The 19,225-nt window shown below is 36.6% G+C and overlaps 1 protein-coding gene across 2 annotated transcripts; it reads right to left on the reverse strand.

Annotated features, from left to right (window-relative positions):
* Positions 1–1,393: 1,393 nt before the first annotated feature.
* LOC111870788 (homocysteine-responsive endoplasmic reticulum-resident ubiquitin-like domain member 2 protein) lies at positions 1,394–19,218 on the reverse strand. 2 transcript variants are annotated; one of them, XM_023863317.2, is made up of 8 exons: positions 19,124–19,218; positions 18,622–18,769; positions 18,299–18,515; positions 14,403–14,676; positions 12,086–12,243; positions 11,425–11,581; positions 3,238–9,222; positions 1,394–1,745 (listed from the first exon to the last, which is right to left on the reverse strand). In XM_023863317.2, exons 2-7 carry the CDS (start codon positions 18,760–18,762, stop codon positions 8,925–8,927), a joined length of 1,245 nt encoding a protein of 414 aa, XP_023719085.1. In that variant the 5' UTR covers positions 18,763–18,769; positions 19,124–19,218; the 3' UTR covers positions 1,394–1,745; positions 3,238–8,924. The 2 variants fall into 2 exon arrangements, with proteins under 2 accessions (XP_023719085.1, XP_023719086.1); XM_023863318.2 differs by having other exon boundaries at positions 18,622–18,809; positions 19,124–19,188.
* Positions 19,219–19,225: the final 7 nt, after the last annotated feature.

The raw sequence follows: 19,225 nt of genomic DNA on the forward strand, positions 1-19,225 counted from the left end.
ATCTTTAACATTCAGAGCTGCAATAATAAATTTTATTGTAAAAGAGAGCACATTTGCCAAAACAGTGGACACTTAGAAACACTAATGGAAGAAGAACACTTAGTCTCCATGGTTCCAGTATTTGGTATCTGTTTCATTCAAGACATTTCAAAATTACTCCCCCTTTAAGGACAAGAAAATCACAATTATAGCTTTGAAAATGTATGTTGCTTTTATACACTAGTATACAAATAAAAACCAACATTTGATGTCAAAACTTGACATTCACACTGTCGTGACTGTAAAGATTACCAACTTATACTAATGAGGCACCATATACAGTAAAACCTTTTTTTTTTAATTCCTTTAGTGGGGGGGGGGAGTCCAACTGGGTCCACTTGGCACGGAGGCCACCAATTGGTCTATTGTAGCCCACCCCAGGTGATTATGATGATGGAGAATTTGGTGGAATGAAGATTGGCAGGAGAAACTGAAGTACTCGGAGAAAACCCGTCCCAGCACCACTTTGGTCACCACAAATCCCACTTGACCAGACACGGGATCGAACCTGGGCCGCCACGGTGGGAAGCCAGTGACTGACCGCTTAAGCTATGGCACGGCCTAGTAAAACCCTTACTCAAGGTTTGCTTTGGAACCGCTGGACTTGAACAAAAAATTGAGTAAAATCTTAAATGGAGCCAATTTAACACTGAATTTATTGACTTGGGATCATTATATTTCAACACTAAATGACAAAAACTTTAAACTGAAAAACATTAAATGGGGGTTTCATTGTAGTATGGATAGAAATGTTTCAGAAGAACCCAGTGCTAGTATCTTCGCAGTATTAGTTTCAACCAAACTAGAGGACATCACATCCCAGTGAATAGGAATAATCTTAATGTTAGTTAACTCATTAACAACATTGGCTTAATGATTTCAAATTAATTTTTTTTTAAGTTCAGCACATCCTTACCTTTATACATCTTGCAGTACCTTTAAGTACCCTTGTTTCTCCATGCCAGACAGATAGCTTGGTTATCCTACTCTTGCGCCCCCCACCCCCCAGATTCCACTCTTTCCTTGCTCTGCTATTAAGTCATTATTGCAGAAGTGCAGAGTATTCAGCATCTTGCACACAATTCCAGTCATCACTTAGTCTAAGACCTGCACATTTCAAAGCATAAGGCCACTGGTATGCAGTGGCATACCTAAATTATTTCAGTATTTGTTTACTTTCTCTGAAACAATAATTTTATTGGGTGTATTCAACAACATAAAGTCAAAAGTTCAGTTAGGTATTCCATAAAGTGATGATACGGCCTGGATTCAATCACAGTGTGACAGTTAAAGAGTTCAAGAAAGCAATAAATGGTTGGTAGATGAACAGATATGTATAGAGATCAACTAACAGTAATGTTCATATGTTCTTTATTCATATAAGATTCAATAAGACTCACAATATCATTTGCACATAATAATATGTCACACCAGCAGTTAATTGAAGAGGGTGTTCAAAGATTAAAATTGCAGTTCATGTATTATTATGAACAATGTACACTGAAATATTAGAACCACACCTCAGTACCAACCATGGCCAGAACACATACCATACACGAGTCTCTACATAGCTGGCACTATGTAGGTTACATGGTTCTTACAATAGTTTACATATATTACACTGCATCAGTGCTATTCATTTCAGGTATTGATGTTGTTGCCAAAGCTTCGGTGACTGTAGTTGATTTTTCATTCTTGATGTGCTCCTGCAAAAGAAAGCATATATGAAATATCTGTTCCCAGAATCTTAAAAAAATTATCGAATGAAATCCATCCTTCTTCAACCACAAACAACTGCCAGTACTGATATAAAGACTGGGGGAGGGAGGGAGGAAAGAAGGGTGGGAGCATTTATTTACCACAGCACAACTGACCTAATCCTTCCAGCCGCACTATGGCCCTGGGGTCGACTCAGCCTCTAACAGAAATGAGTACCAGGAATTAATTAAATAATTTTCCTGGGGAGTAAAGCGCGGCCGGTGCATAAGGCTGACCTCACTACCATCCTTGAGCCGACTGTCTAGATAATGTGGGACCCTCAACGTCTCACAACCCTATGGGCCTTCACGGCCTGGTACAGGGATAGCTTTACTTTACATTTTTACCCCATGAAAAAAGGATTTTCCTAAGAGAAAAAAGAATATATGAGCATGCTAACAAAGTAACTGCTGTTCTTCTGAGTCATGATTGTATGTGTGTTCATATTCCAATAAGAAAATAGAGGATATTACCAGTGCATAAGGCCATGAGATAGATCAGGCAATAAAATTATGATTTCTCACTGCAGAACTTCAGGCTTAATCATGGGCAACTCTGTCAGAGATTCATCATGATGAAGCAACACTGAAGCAGGCTTTCCTCTGAGGTTTTTTCAGACTTCGGCAACTATTATTCCATTATTGCTCTATACCTAATTATCACTGCCCTGAAGTGTAAGGTAACCATTACCAGGCAACATTATCACATTCTTGGTCTCTATGTTGGGGGCTTCATCTATGAACTGGCACTTCACTGTTTACAGAGTAAACACATTAATAATTTTTGCTTTTAGTGTACAAATCCAATATTAGTGATATTCAGTACTTATGAACTCAGAATCTTTAATTCATTATAAATATTTCTTTATTAAATTAGAATAGCAGTGTCAAAGAAAACAGAAATAACACAGTTCAAAGTTAAAAAACATGGGCTGATATGGGTGAAAGTATGTGAAAGGATACTGAGGGCCCATTTGCTTGGCCTTGTCTGCTGACATGTATAACTCTGATAGATTTTTCCCTGCCAGGACACTTGAAGAAATATTTATGCAGTCCCTTCCAGGACTATCAAAGATCTTGTGGATAGACTTCAAGCAGCTGTAACAATGGTTGATGCCAACATGTTACGTTTGAGAATTCCCTGTTATGCACTGATGTATGCCTTGACTTGGATCATGGCTGTTTGAACACCTATTATAACTACCAGGCACCCAAGGTTTGATCATTTGATAGCTTGTGCCATTTGATGGTAACAGGTATCTTGAAAACTAAAAGCCACAGGACATATGTTGTACAATATTTTTGACTTGCACAATGGAGGGCATGTGTGCAATTTTTGTTTCAACCTGTTTATGTAAGGTGCATCACAGAACCTGCAACTTTTATTAGTGCCAATAAAAACATGGTAATTAAATAATAAACACTGACATAAGTAACGTACTAGTGGTCGCTGCTTTTCCTGAATATGATAGTCAAGAACACCAGGCAGTCCAGACCCAAGTGCAGCGATAAGCTTTTCACCTCGTCGTCCATATTTCTGCTCAAAGAGTTCTCTGTTCTTCTGCCCATCCTCTTGACGGAATACTATGTGTTGTATCTGGGATGTTGAAGAATCCAACAGAAAATGAGGAGACAATTCTAGTTGTGGTGGTGCTGCCTTACAAAAATGTTGGAAGAACAACAGTAAGGCTAGTGGAATCTATGGAAGATATGAAAGACAAATAATTCAAAAACTGTTTCTTTACACAACTTTCATATGAGCACATATTTTTCAACATTATTAACTTTTTAAAACAGTCATTAACAATCAGAGATGGATAATATCTGTCATCTCAGTAACTTGTATCATCCACTGCCAATAGAGTCCATTATACTTCTTGGAAGGCGTAATTCCAAACTTAAAATGATTATAGAAGTAGAGCAGGAGAAAGAAGTTCGATGATGATGCAAGTACAAGAAAGGTACTTTACAGAACACTGATTTTCAGCAATTAATTGATGAATGAAGAGCAAAGATAATTAGATAATACATATTGGCTATAAATGTTTGGTTATACTACCACTGTTAATAGTTCTGAGAAAGATGGAGTCATTGAAAAGAGGATTTTGACATTGATATAGGCAGTAAGTTGTCTAATCTGTAAAGATAAGAAGACAATTTGTTATTCTTCAATAAGTGACATGAATATTGGCAACATATGCTCTGCAGCACCACATGGGAATCCATGAACTGAACAATGTAATTAAAAATCACTATATGTAAAAGCTAGGCAGGCATATGGGCATAAATATGGATGTCCAGAGATGTCTAGCTTCTGCTGTCATGTCAGTTTCTATTCTACATATTGTCATCTCATAATATTTCATGTATGACTGGTTTGGAAGGAAAATTTGAGAGACAATTTTATGCTTATTAAACCTCAAGGAATGATAGAAACAGCACAACATTCATAAAAACATTCAGATGGAAGAAAAATGTACTTCTTTCTTGATAACATTTTTGTCGACAATAATACGCGTAAAACTCATGAAGAACCTTGATTCTTGTTATAAAAATATTAATGATTTCAAAACTTGTCCTCCATAGGTTCAGTTTGTAAATCAGGCTAAAAGTTACATAAACTCATGTCCACTCACATTTTTATTCTTTGACACTGAATACATTAGCATATCTTACAAGCTAACATAGGTAAATCCTGGTAAAATATGAATATTAATGGGATTATAAAGATGAAATTATACATATCAGAGCAAAGATCACAGAAATTCAAAGAACAGTTATGAGAATCTGAATATCTGTTCACCTTCCTTCTTATGTGGTAACCTCTCACAATTTTACAGGTGTGACATGAGTGGTTGAATTAGGGTAAGGTCAGGAATCAATATCAGTCTGTACAAGAAAGTCCAAATATTATGCAATTTCTTTATACATCTATATTTGACTAACTTTTCTAAATACATTAACATAAAGGTTACACATCACATTCACATTTAATCCATATCTGGATAGGATGAAGCACCAAATTATGGACTGCAGTGACAATGTCAAAAAGTAGGCTCAATATATATCAGATGAAAATGATATAAAATGTACACAATGGGAAATATTTTCAGATCTATAAACTACAATTCTCCACATCAAACAACTTTAAATTGCATTTATTATATAGTGTTATATACACATACTTCATTACAGTCCTTAGTGTTTAATTGTACATTAATACCAATAGCTAATTACTTATTACAAATAATTATCAAAAGGTACAACTCACCACTTTCATGAAGAACACCGGAACTTTCATCTTATATAAACAAAACAAATTCACTATAAACAGTATTACTACACAGCTATTTTCCATGAATAAAACAGAATGACATTATTAATGTCAGTGAAGAGCTACTACGAAGGTCTATGGTTTAACATGAAAGTATCTGTTTGCAGAGCTAAAAAGAAACTTTCCATTTCATCTTCTTCAGAGGTAATCAGCTTCTTGCTGAAAGTTGACCTACACTGAGCCTGTCTACTTTTTGTGTCATTCAAAGTTTCTACTGCTCTCACAAAATACTACCACTGTATTAAGCTAGTCTTGGAACTTAACTTACACAATATAAACACATATTTAATTCCATTTTCATGGCTGACAATGTCCAGCATGTCCAGACAATTGTACCATGCAGCCTTTAATACCCTTCTTGGCTTTCATAATAGAGAAATTTCTTTCATTTCATTTAGGAACAAATGATACATGGATTATATTTATGAGGGGATATACATACACCAGTTCCAGAGTGAATAATCACATTCAAACACTACACATCTTCTACTTATCGATTTCAAATTAATTTATTTCTTAAGTCTTCCTAAACCAGTTTACTTTCACTGCTGCCCTAAAGTCTCAATTTCTATAATGAAATTCCTGAGGTTTCTTTTCCCTAGATTTTTCATAAACTTTATAACAGAACAGGGTTCCCAACCATATTAAAACTGCACACGATAAACAGTGGTGCTAACAAACTAACACAATCTGTACCTCAATCATAATGTATTGAAATAAAAATGTTTTACATGACAACATATAAAAACTATGTATGCAGTTTTATAACGATCTCTTAAAAATACTGTGACATGACACCTGAGAGCCGGAAGTGTGTAGTTAGAGAAGCACAACAGAGACATCTGTTGCTAGATGATGCTTAGGTAAACACTGTTTCTGCATCAACAAATTACCAAGGCAACTGATATGCAGAACAACAGAGGTGTTCTGTCTGTGGTCCGCACCAGGTCATGAAAGAATAGGTAACTGATTCGCAGGAATGAGTTGTACTGAGTAGCAGAAGACTAGTGGCTACAGATCAGTCCAAGATCCAGAAGAAATACAGTGAGAGATTCGTTACCCAGGAGTTCAATGTGGGAACTGTTATAATCAAGTGTCGTCATAACAGAGACATCCAATAAATCCAATAATCAAATCTAGAACCCACAATTATTAGTCACACAACCCCTTATACATGACAATACCAATAACATGATCATAGTCTGAATTAAGTTGGTGTGCCTATGCACCATACCATGAAGGCAGAATGGAGATAATTTCATGCATTCATGATTGTTTCCTTCCAGTAGACCAGACTGAAAGAGCAAGCATTATATATGACAAGTGCACTGAATCCATTTTTGATCTATGTCTTCCCATTAAGTTCGAAACTTGTCTAAAATTCACAAAATCTGGTAGTGAAATCATGCGCAGGAGAGAAATCTGTGTGCCATATTTCTTAATTCATTTGCACCAACATGCATGCCTATATGCTTTCAAACTCTTAGGCTATGGACACAGCAAGCACTTTTATGCAAAACAAGAAGAATCTTTGAAGTGGTTCTGCTGCCATTCGTGATTTAGCAGACTGTGTAGGCTACACGTGGCACCTACGAGATACCAGTGAAAGTACTTTGCAGCAAGTCGGTGGAGTACATCGCTAATAATTATGATCAATTTTCATATACTGGTTTTAACCTCAAGTGGGAAGGGATGCAGATGGCTCCTTTCCCTTCAAGACTTTGGAAAGGGAAGCTTAATTTCTTGTGGAATCCTGGTACTTTATATGACAAAATGCATTTTTGTATATTAATCCTTTTATGGGGGAGAAAAATATATGCTATCAGAATTGTATACAATTTTACAAACTGAATCCATAGCAGCTATACATTTTATATAAACAATTCTGCATGTTTATGAATGCCAGTATGGAAATCAAGTTTGATTTTGAAGTTCTGTTTGTTAACATCAAGGCGGTCACAGCCGATATGAAATGGAAACGATACTGGTGCACACTGTAATTATATTCACCTTCAATATATAACAAGAAATGAATACCTCTGTGTCTGATTAGTTTTATTCTTGATGCATGGCTATGGAGACAACGCATAATTATCTAGACAGGGTACGATGGCCTTTTTAATGAACTATCAGTAGGGCTGAATATAATAGTTATTACAATTTCAAGTTCTGTTTTAAAACTTTAATAAATACACCATGCATATATCAGTACTCACAATCCTTGAGAAAGTAAGAATCAAATTCTCCTCAGAGCATTCTTAGTCTCATATTCCCTCATACTTTAAGATGACACATATTAATCCCTTGGGCCATTGTGATGATCCCTGTACATGAATACTAGAATCCACTGGAACCTCAGATGTACTATGCACATACACATATGTGTATGGATTAAAAAAAAACTGTCCATATGGGTAGCATCTATTAGCTGTCATACCAAAGTAAAGCAGTTGAAAAAAGGGCATTTTGATATCTTGGAGTCAATGTTCAATATTGCAGAAATAATAATTCCTTCACAATAGGCTTGAAACAAACCCACTATTTGAAATCCCACAGCCCATCTGTATGCTTAGCTTGGGGGGTAATTGTGTCCAGTTTCTCAGGTCACTGGCAAGAGAAACACAAACCATGTCATTTTGCAGTTCAACGATTGGGAAACTCTGTTTACTATATCCATTTATGGATGGAATTGTGTAACATATGCTCAAATATACTATTTTACAATATCCTACACTTGGTACCTATGAGTGTTTGTACGATGCGACATTACTGTAATACAGGATGTAATGTACTAAGATGTTTGGTGTTTTTAAGCAATCCATGTATTACTAAAATACAAGTCAAAGAGCTAGATCATCAAGATCTACAGTAGTTAAAAGTGTAACATTTACATGAAATCTACAAATGTAACATATGTAATATTATACACTTATACATGAATATTAAATACAGAGAAAAGAACAAGATGGGAAGAAACAAATACTCTGAATAATAGTGCAAGAAAATCCGTAGTGTTTCAACAAATGCTTTCTGTAAACTAAGAGGAAAAAGTGAAAAACAAATGAACAATTTACTGTTGATAACTTCACATTTAACTTACGTGAAACAGTATCAGTTGAGATAAATAAATTTATGAAATTCTTGTGAAGATGATTAACTGGTGAGATAACAAGAAACAAAAATGAAAAATGTATAACTTAGCTAAACTAAATGGCCCACCTGCATATTTTTTTTCATTTTAAAACCACTTATGATATTCCAGTCACAATTAAAAATGTTATGAACTACACTGTTGAATCATAATTTGGTTATCAAATATCAAAACCAAAATGAAAGTGATTAATGCTTATAATCTTGGAGAAAGTCTTGATACAAAAGCAAGCAGCAGACTGGACAGTGTATTCTGAGTACTATAAGAAACCTGAAATATTACTTTAATGGGAAGGCTGTACAACAGTAAACACTAAGTAGATGATGTACTTAACATTAATATGTTATCCAAAAAAACACTGCCATCTGAAAATCACTTGCTCTATAAATATCATGATCCTCCATAAAACAACAAAAAATAAAAAAAAAGTACGAGTAGCTAAAAGCGCTTCTATTCCTCAAGAACAAAAATACAGATGTAAAAAAATAAATGAAACACTAATACTTCTCTCATGTCTGGAAATATTATTTCTGAGAGAAAGCTACATACAAAAGAGAAGCAAATCCTGCAAACTTTATAGAATATTTTGTGGAACTCCTGAGATGGCCTAATGTAAACAAAGGATACAATGGAAGAAAAGGCTCTAGAGAGCTCCAGGTTGCTCAGGAATGAGAGATGCAAAGAAGCTTGTAAAAATTGTCCAGGTAATGGCAAACACAGATGGTCTGTCTGGCTCTGGGTCTGGCTCCTCTGCCCCACTACCCTCCTCTCTTGGGAGTCTTTGCTGGCCTTGCACCTCAGCTCTTGCTCCCATTCCTTCATTCTGGTTTTGGAGGTTGTTGTTCTCCACCACACCTCTTTCATCAACAGCCTCATTGTTGTTTTCTGCAACTATCCTTGCTGCCTGCAGCTGCTGGGCTCGGAAGAAGCCCAGCTGATACCTGAGGTGCACAAATTAACATAACATTTAATTTAACTTGCAGAGCCCATGTAAATGTTAAAAGTTGCTAAGCAGCCAAGTATTGGAGGGGGAGATCTCGGAAACTAGATTCTATGACCACAGTAATAAGAATAATAATTAATTTTAAATCCAACACAAAACCATCAGGATGCATTTTAACAGGATACTATTTGGGACCAGGGGCTATTTTGTCAAGGTATTAAACATAACAATGCCAACGTTATTGTTAAAAAATTGTGCATTTGTACATGTTGTAAAATACGTGAAGGTATTATGACTCGACTACATAAACATAATATACTTACTTACTTACTCATGGAGCTGAGCCCTTCTTGAGGAGCCGCCAACTCTGCAGCTACTCAAGAATTTCCCAGCATTTTATGGAACCCGAAGGTTCATTACCATGTTCACAAGAGCCCTCCACTGGTCCCTGTCCTGAGCCAGATCTATCCAGTCCATACCATCCCATCCTATCTCTCTAAGATCCATTCTAATATTGTCCTCCAACCTATGCCTTGGTCTTCCCGGTGGTCTCTTTCCTTCTGGATTTCCCACCAATATCCTATATGCATTCCTCATCTCCCCCATTCGTGCTACATGCCCTACCCACCTCATCCTCCTTGACTTGATCATTCTAATTATACTTGGAGAAAAGTACAAGTTGTGAAGCTCCTCATTATGCAGTTTTCTCCAACCTCCTGTAACTTCATCTCTCTTTGGTCCAAATATTCTCCTCAACACCCTGTTCTCAAACGCCTTCAGTCTATGTTCCTCCCTTCATGTCAGAGACCCATACAGAACCACAGGCAAAATTATAGTTTTGTATATTCTAATTTTTATGTTTTTGGATAGCAGATGAGAAGACAAAAGGTTCTGGACTGAATGGTATTACACGATTTCAATCTCCTCTTAATTTCATCCTGAATCAGGTTTCAATCTGTTATTGTTGTTCCCAAATATTTGAATTGTGCCACATTTTCAAAACATCTGTTTCCTATCTTTATATCATGATTCTGCCCTGCATTCTGGTGATGGGACAGCAATATATACTTAGTTTTCTCAGTGTTTACTTCTAGACCAACCTCTTCACTTCTGTCAATTAAAGTTTGTGTGTGTGTGTGTGTGTGTGTGTGTTTTTTTTTTGGTATCTACATTATCACCCAGTAGATTCACATCAGCATAGGCCAACAGCTGATTTGTCCTGTTTAATTTCAGTCCCACCTGGTTTCCCTGGACCTTCTTAATGGCATATTCTAAAGCAAAGTTGAAAAGGAGTGGCGATAAAGCATCTCCTTGTTTTAGACCATTCTGGATAGGAAATTTATCAGACAAATGTTTATCTACACAGTACATATGGTATAATTAATTATATATATACTGTAATAATTGTGTTTTATGTGAATGAGGGGGTTTGTTTCTCTATTACCACATCAAGCAAGATATGTTCACTCAACTCTCTCTTCTAACTGCCAGCTGACACAGGGAGCTCCTTGCCTGGTGATGAAGTAGCCTGCACATAAGGTTAATCACTTCTTCCAAAAAATATGAAGGTCCATGCCCCTAGGCACCTCTGTGGCACTATACTTTAGTCTTATGAGGCATTTTCTGTGCTTCCTTGATTCATTTGATCATTTCCATTCTTAGCAATACATGAATATGCACAGTGTATCAAAGTATTCACTATTACAGATTCTATCTTCTTACTTCTCTAAGAGGAAAAAATATATTTCAGCCAATACTTACAGCTGAAGTATGACTGGGGGAAGGGGAAGGGGAATGGGGGGGTTAAACTATCCCTGTAACAGGCTGTGCAGGCCCACAGTGTTGTAATATGTTGAGGCTCCCATATTTTCTAGACAATCAGCTCAGTGATGGTGGTGAGGCTGTCAGCCCTATGCGCCAGCCATCCTTTACCCCTAGGAATATTCCTGGTACTCATTTTTGTTAGAGACTGATTTGACCCAAGGGCCACAGTGTGGGTGGAAGGATTTGGACAACTGAAATATTCAATGATCTCACAGGGAATAGAGCCCGCAATGTTCCGGCTTGTAGCATAGTGCCTCAACTAACTATGCTACCATGTGCACGTTGTATAACATTTTAATTTTTGGTTATGCATGTGCTTCAATTTTACATAAATAAGCTACATTTTGAGCAGCTAAAATTCACGGTCCAAACTCACAGGTATAATGTGAGTCCAAGTGCAGACACTATGATGAATCGAGCTGGTGACGAGTAGAAATACACTATGCTGAAGAGTACCATGACTCTACTCATGGTATAGAACCAGTCCAGCCAATCTCTATTGCCCCTTCCTTCCTCTTCTTCTTCTATGCCATCTGCAACAATCATCACAGTATTAACACAATTATCAACCTATGCAATCCAAAAAGGTTATAAATATTGTTCTCACTGACATGACTGCATTCATTCTAACAATTGTCATCACTTGTTTTCATCTGAAGAAAAGTATGAAAATGTTCCACCTCTTTCTAGCATAAAATATTTTCACATATAAAATCACAAAGATCTGGCTCGCCACAATCTATAAAACATACTACAAGTTGTGTCTAAGCATATTTTATATAACAATCATTTAACAAAATAAGCAGCTAGTGTGATATGATTTCATGATGGCAGATATAATGGCTCAGTCCAACTGATATTTCACATATTTTTATATCATCAAGCTATATGATCTTGGTACTTCTAGCATTAACTGTGAGGGGAGGAGGAATACACATTCACGTGCCATGTCTTATTCTTACTACTGACACACATGCAGCTCACATTCTGTTGTATATATTCTCAGGCTCAGCAAGAACTTGTAAAGCTGGTCATACCTGCAACATTGATATTGTTGTTTGGCTGAACAGCTGCCTGTTCCCGAGGATTGACTGGAGGTGCCTGTGTGTGTTCAGGAGCATGTTGGGGTGCTGATACAGGAATGGTAGTTTGACCAGAGGGGTACCAACTCTGAGTAAGCCCACCTGAAGTCATCCTGAAAACGTAAAATAACGGTGTACAAACACTACACATACCCTCCCACATTTGACCAACCAAACTGACTGACCGAGTCCTTGAGAAGCCACCAGCTGCTCAGCTAATTAAAGGATTTCCCAACATTTTATGGAACTTAAAGGTTCATTAATATGTTCAAAAGAGCCTGCCATAGGCACCAATCTTGAGCCAGATCAATCTAGTCCTTCTGACTCCATCCTATCTCTCAAAGATCAAATTTAATACTAACCTCCCAGCTGTATCAAGGTCTTCCCAGTGGGCTCCTTCCTCTGGGATTTTCCTCCAAAACCGTATACGCATTCCTCTTCTCACCCACTTACGCTACACATGCTGCCCACCACCTTATCCTCCTTGACTTGATCATTCTCATTATATTTGGCGAAGGCTACAAGTTATGCAATTCCTTCCAACCTCCTACTATTTCATCCCTCTTTGGTCCAAATAATCTACTCAGTACCCTGTTCTAAAACACCCTCAGTATATGTTATTACCTTAAAGTCAGGGGCCATGATTCACAACCATACTGACTGAGCGACTGCTGCTGGTCAGTGAATTTAGTGCCAACTTTAGCATATAGAGGGTACCACGTGGTCAGCGCAATGAATCCCCATGACTGTTAATTTCGGTTTTATAGACCAGAGCCACTATTTCCTTGAAATAGCTTCTCATTATCATCACAAGGCTGAGTGCACCCTGTTCCAGACCCACTGCTTCTCAGAAAAAAATCTGGTAGAGTGGGGAATCGAACATGGACCTCTGGATCTGTAACCAGGAACTCTGTCCACTAGACCACAGATGCAGTCACAACCATACAAAACAAGAGAAATATTAATAGTTTTGTATATTTTCATTTTTACATTTTTAGGTATCAGAAAAGAAGACCAAAGTTTTTGAACTGAATGGTAGCAAGAATTATCTGATTTTAATCTGCTCTTAATTTTCTCATGAATCAAATTTTGATTTGTTGCTGCTGTTCCAAAATATCTGAACTTTGCCATATTTGCAAAGGAAGTTGTGTATATTTTAATGCAACACTAGTGAAATTAAGCACTTATGTGTATTCTAACTGTGGCATTCAGGACAACCCTTAAAGTATTGCATGTACATTCAAATATTAGTGAGATTTAAACTGCATCCTGTGTTGGTCTGTTACTCCATTTTGATAAAAGTGGACCAGCTTATTCCCACAAGCATGCAGATGCTGCGACTTGACAACATGCACCAAAGACTTTTTCTAGTAAAGCACGACACTTAATTAGCAGTCATTTGTGAGTAGAAAAGGTTATGTAAATTTAAGAAATAATTACTCTTTGGTTCAGACAGTCCTAATGGTAATGAAAATGTTGAATTACTCTTTGTTATATCACAATGCCGTGAAAACCACTCTAAAGAAGAAGAAATATTGCGGCAACTGAACTCTCATTCAAGCCTTAGTGTCATACTGTATTATACATAACTGCAAGCTAGAGGATGGACTTGCTACATATTTCAACCATTTCTGGACATTACAAGCTTCCATTAGAACAAGTATTTTTTAGAATTTTATAAACTCTTGTATTACTGAAGTTGAATTGTCTGTTATATTTAAAAGCTAAATTATAATCAATTTCATTTACCAGCAATGCAGTGACAGTGATGGCTCCTTATGGACCAAAAATATTTTTAAACACACTCTAAGAGTACATTATCAAGTACTCTTAGGAAATGAATCCTATGTATTCTTAAAAAGAGATGAGATAAAGTACACAATTTTAACAAGATTACAGTTACCCTTATTCATAAAAATGAGGATCTGTTGCCGATTGTAACTGTTACCGTCAGACATTACCTTACAAAACAAGAATTTATTATATTAAAAAATCCTAAGGTTTTCAAAAATATGAGGCAGAGACTGACAAATATACCAGCTGGGGAATACTGACACTGAGGTGTCTGTAGACAGGTACCGGCACTTCAGAGGAAACCGGTCTTCAATTTATATCCTAAAGATGGAGGTAAAAGGTTCCTCTGAGATGCTGGCACCTATCCATAAAACTGCATGGTGTAACATCACAGAAAAGAGCAATCTTAATTTTCTACAGAAAGTGAGATCTGATCAATAAAGAAGCCCTTCATGATGAAATATACAAATGAACTTACAGTTGCATATACTGTGTAACATATTGGGCATATGCCTGCTGCATCCATAACAGCTGTTGTGACATACTGTTTGGGTCATATCCTGGAGTAGTAGCATATGGATCAGTCATAGCACCAGCCCAGAATGTTCTGGGGTCTATGGGAGGAAACTGGCCATTTGCTGTACTACTGTAAGGCTGTGATGATGACTGCTGAGCCTCTGAAGGTTGTGATGCAGTTAGACGTTGCCTCAGTCCATCTGATGGAACCTCTGTTTCTTGGTTTCGTACATTTTCTGCAAATATCACAATACTGTAAGTTAAATACTGATGTAATACACGTGTTCCCATGCAAACGAAAAAAAAGATAATGTTCATGATAAAAATATTAAGTCTCCAGCATTGCAATTTGATGGTTGTTTTGTAGTAGGTGAACATGTGTTTGTCTGAAACAAATTATCTAGAAATAAATTGAGGGAAACTGAATGAATCAAGGCAAACTGAAGGTTTAGCACTGCTAACAGCATATCATGTCCCTGGAATTAAACCTGAGCTACTTCCATCCTCCTCACAATTTATCTCATTCTATTGTACTTCCACCATCATCTACACCTTTCAAGAAGACGTTTCTGGGAGGTTTCTACAGCAAAACTTAGTTTTCATCCCTTGTCTACCCCTTTCTAGCTGCAAAACCAGGCTACTAAACGACACCATCTTAAACAAAATTATGTAACCTGCATACAACACAAAATTCCCAATTATGTAATATCCAAAACTCCTCACTTATTCATCCTTCTTAGGTCAAAACATTTCCCAGTGCACTTTGTTTTTAACCACACATAATTTATGTACTTCCCTTGAAGTAAGGGATCACACTTTACACCTATAAAAACAAATGACAAAGTTATTGTTTTGTTTTCCCACCACGGTGGCCCGGTTTCGATCCTGGGTCTGGTCAAGTGGGATGTGTGGTGGACAAAGTGGCACTGGGGCAGGTCTTCTCCAAGTACTTCGGTTTCCCCTGCCAATCTTCATTCCACCAATTGCTCCACAATCACCCTCACCTATCATCTGGGGCTGATACAACAGGGCAGAAGTGGCTGCAGTATAAGGAACTTAATCCCACCCCACAAGCAATAAAAAAAAAAGCAATATTGTTTTGTTTGTCCCAATAGTCAACATTTTGGACAGGATAATAGATTTTGAACAGAATAAAAAAAGCAATTTTCAGAACTAATATTTTTCCTAATTTCATGTCTTTTTGTTAATACTGTTCTCAAATACCAGTACTTAAAAAAAAGGACAAAGATATCCCTGTAACAGGCCGTGGAGGCCTACAGTGTTGTGAGATATCTCTCGAGGCTCCCACATTTTCTAAACAATCAGCTCACAGATGGCGATGAAACCGTCAACCCTATGTGACAGCTGCCCTTTACCATCAGGAAGACTCCTGGTACTCATTTCTGTTAGAAGCTGACATGACCCCAGGGACATATTGTGGCTACAAGATTTTGGTCAATTGAAAAATCTAACAAACTCATCAGGAACCGATCCCACGACCTTCCACCCTGTAGCATAATGCCTCAACATACTATGCTATGTGTTCCACTTAAGTTTCAAAATATTCTCAGATGACTGTATATGGCTGTTTGTTAGTAAAGGAAGATAGCTGGACTTTTGGATTATTTATCACACAGGTTTTCTAGTGACCAGTGGGGATCAGCACAGGATGTTTGAAATAATGACACCACACAAATTTTAGCTTCCTACACTAATCTTAGTTGATTTTGGAAGAGTATTATACTCTATACTGTTACTCACACGGCCATAAGGATTTACAGTGCACTACCTAATAAAATTAAAGTAATTTCTAATGATATAAATAAGTTTAAAAACAATTTGAAGGAATTTCTGTATTTAAACTCTTTTTATACACTTGATGAATATTTTAAGAGATAATGATTATACAACTAATGTTTTCTAATCTAACTATTTGGATGATATGGCCTACCAGTATGTGGAATGGCAAGTTGTGAATTTGACAGTGGTTTTCCCGCGACCCGTATGTGTTATCCTGACAACCTGGACTGTCTGTACGAGGCCTGATTGTATGTTTTATTGGACTAGGGACAAATGATATGTAGTCATCATGAAATTTTAATTTTGTAATTTTATAAATGTAATGTTTTTATATCTTGGATTTGTTATATATGTATAAGATATGCTGTTACTTTTGATGAAAACTTTTATCTTAAATTTTAATCAACGATATATTTGAATGCATTATGCTAGAGACAAATTGTATTATGATATAAACATGCATTGTCTTATTTTATAAGTCTTCTTGACAACTGCTTATGAGTATTAGCGAGATAAATTGACACAATTCTGTATCTAAGGCTTTTGCCTACTATAGATGTAATGGAATAAGGAAATAAAAGTTAAAGTTAATTTTGTATATATTTCTTTTCATGAAAATTTCTATATTATTATTACGTCAAGAAGATATATGAAAAAAATCTGACTTATAACAAATTTCATGAAATATGTCACTAGAAATAAATCTTTAGAATAGCAAATATATTATTTGTCTCACGATTTCCATCACTCAGATATATCGTATGGCAAGGTAAAGAGTTCCCTGTGCTTAATCAAGTACCAAGCTAAGAATACATAAAATGGAATGGGAGGATAGCTCTACACACACTCTTAACTATGGCACTAGATAGGGTGGATAGCCAGTTTCATGCCTTTGTGACTTTACTCCCAGCGAAAGAGACCCTGGTACCCGCTGGACAAATATGCCACAATGATTTACTTATTCCTCTAATTCCCGAGACTGTTGCAGATTCCTGTATTTTACTAAGTTATATCTGAATATTTATATTTATTATTAACTACAATGAGGGAATTCACATACAACGCTTGTAACAGCAAGTGTATCTATCTGTCCAAGATCCAAGGTGGAGTATGGGAAAGGAAAATAAAAATAAAAAGCAGCTATCACTTAAGCAGCTTACTTATGAATATGGAGTATTTCATTCTGTTATGCTGATACATTGTCTCATTTGTTTTTTACTGTTCCTTGACACTACTTACTCAAACATCAAATTGGCTTAGCAGCAGCACATCTGTGATGAAGAGAGATCTACAGTAACTTTATGAAACCTTGTATACTAATTTAATAAGTATGCCATTACTTCTCCAATTCCTATATTTAAAAATACTGTAACATATCATTGACTAGACACAGGGTTTGGATTGATAACTGGATTTACTGAATGCTTGTAACTACAAATAACTACAACAATATTTCTGATTTATACACTCTATACAGCAGTGGAGGGCTCTTGTGAACACGGTAATGAACCTTCGGGTTCCATAAAATGGTGGGAAATTCTTGAGTAGCTGCAGAATTTGCAGCTCCTCCAGAAGGGTTCAGCTCCATGAGTAAGTAAGTAAATACACCACTACAACTATTACACACATAATGCTCTCCGTTAGTTCACTAGTCTTGCTAGGTAACGGCTGCTAACGATTCAACTCAAGGCTGACTGCTAGCCACAGAAAGAGTTACTTCACCTACTGGTGGTTGACTGCCAATCAGTTTGTCTTGGCACCATGCCCCTTAAGGCTCACAACCACGAACTCTCATTTTGTCCTCATAACTCTGGTATGGACTGCACCGAAATACCATTTCCTATTTTGCTGCATTAGTATCTGTTGCTACGGAAATGTGTTCGCTTAGCTATTGCCTAACAACTGTCATATCTATACATTCCACTATTTCGGTTTAAAGCGGTCATGTCATAATACTCGATGATCTCTTATAACTGGGAAGACGAAAATGTTATAAACCATAAAGGATTAACACACGTAAGTCACTACATCTATACCAAAAAAATAAAAAGCACCTACCTACTGCAGGATTTGTAGAAATCTGTCCACTTTCACTCATTCTTGATGGCACTTTTGTTACAACTGTACTTGCATGTCGCAATGAGTCTCTTGAGGGTGTGCAAACTAGATGAACAGTGTGTGTTTCTTGGCCTTCGTAACGACGCAAAATATCTTTTAGTGTTACACTATCATGCAATAATTGTCCAGAATATATCAACTTCTGGTCTTCTGTACGCTTTAAAAAAGGTATAAAACAAAGAAATAAATCACAGAAACATTAAACTTATTGTAGTCTAGCACAATGACTTAAAAAAATTGAAATTCACCAAATTAAAACTTACTGGTTTACTGGGATAAACTTCTGACAGATAGCCTTTAAGCTTTCTTATAGTCCAGTTCAACTCACAATGAATTGTCTGATCTTCTATTTGCTGATTAGGAGCTTTCACAATCAAAGTTACTGGTATATCAATCATATCCATCACAAACCTAAAGCAATTTGACTGGTATTAATATCCTATGACAATTTCTGAAACAGTAATATTAAGACCAATACACACTGCAATTTGAATCATTTATGCACTATTAACACTTCTAAATATTAATGCTCACGACATAAGGGCAATTATGTCTGAATAATTCAACACATATCATTCTTACACATAATGTCCGAAACTTGACGTTACCTACGTTACGCTACTTGTATAGTCTGGGAAAGCTAAACAAATTCACAACCAGAAACTTCTCCTTGCCCAGTGGAATTAGTTTTCGTATATCATTAAACAAATACGATTATGGTTCAAATACTGTCAGTCATGCAGATAAAGACATGTATATATTTACCTTCACACAACGAACACCTCAGACTTTTATGTAACTTAGGACGAACCTTAGCCTATATCCGGCAGAATATTTGGCGTCTCTTCATTGGTTCAATGTTACTAT

Source organism: Cryptotermes secundus, unplaced genomic scaffold, assembly GCF_002891405.2.
Source record: "Cryptotermes secundus unplaced genomic scaffold, Csec_1.0 scaffold499, whole genome shotgun sequence".
In the NCBI taxonomy this organism is placed as follows: domain Eukaryota; kingdom Metazoa; phylum Arthropoda; class Insecta; order Blattodea; family Kalotermitidae; genus Cryptotermes; species Cryptotermes secundus.

Bases quoted from the DNA above. Each gene is read 5' to 3' on its own strand.
- LOC111870788 (XM_023863317.2), bottom strand. From the start codon at position 18,762: ATGGATATGATTGATATACCAGTAACTTTGATTGTGAAAGCTCCTAAT. The intron at 12,244-14,402 runs GTAAGTTCATTT...TTACGTTTTCAG, and splicing joins GTTACACAGTATATGCAACT to GATGACTTCAGGTGGGCTTA. The intron at 11,582-12,085 runs GTATGACCAGCT...TGATTGTTGCAG, and splicing joins CAACAATATCAATGTTGCAG to ATGGCATAGAAGAAGAAGAG.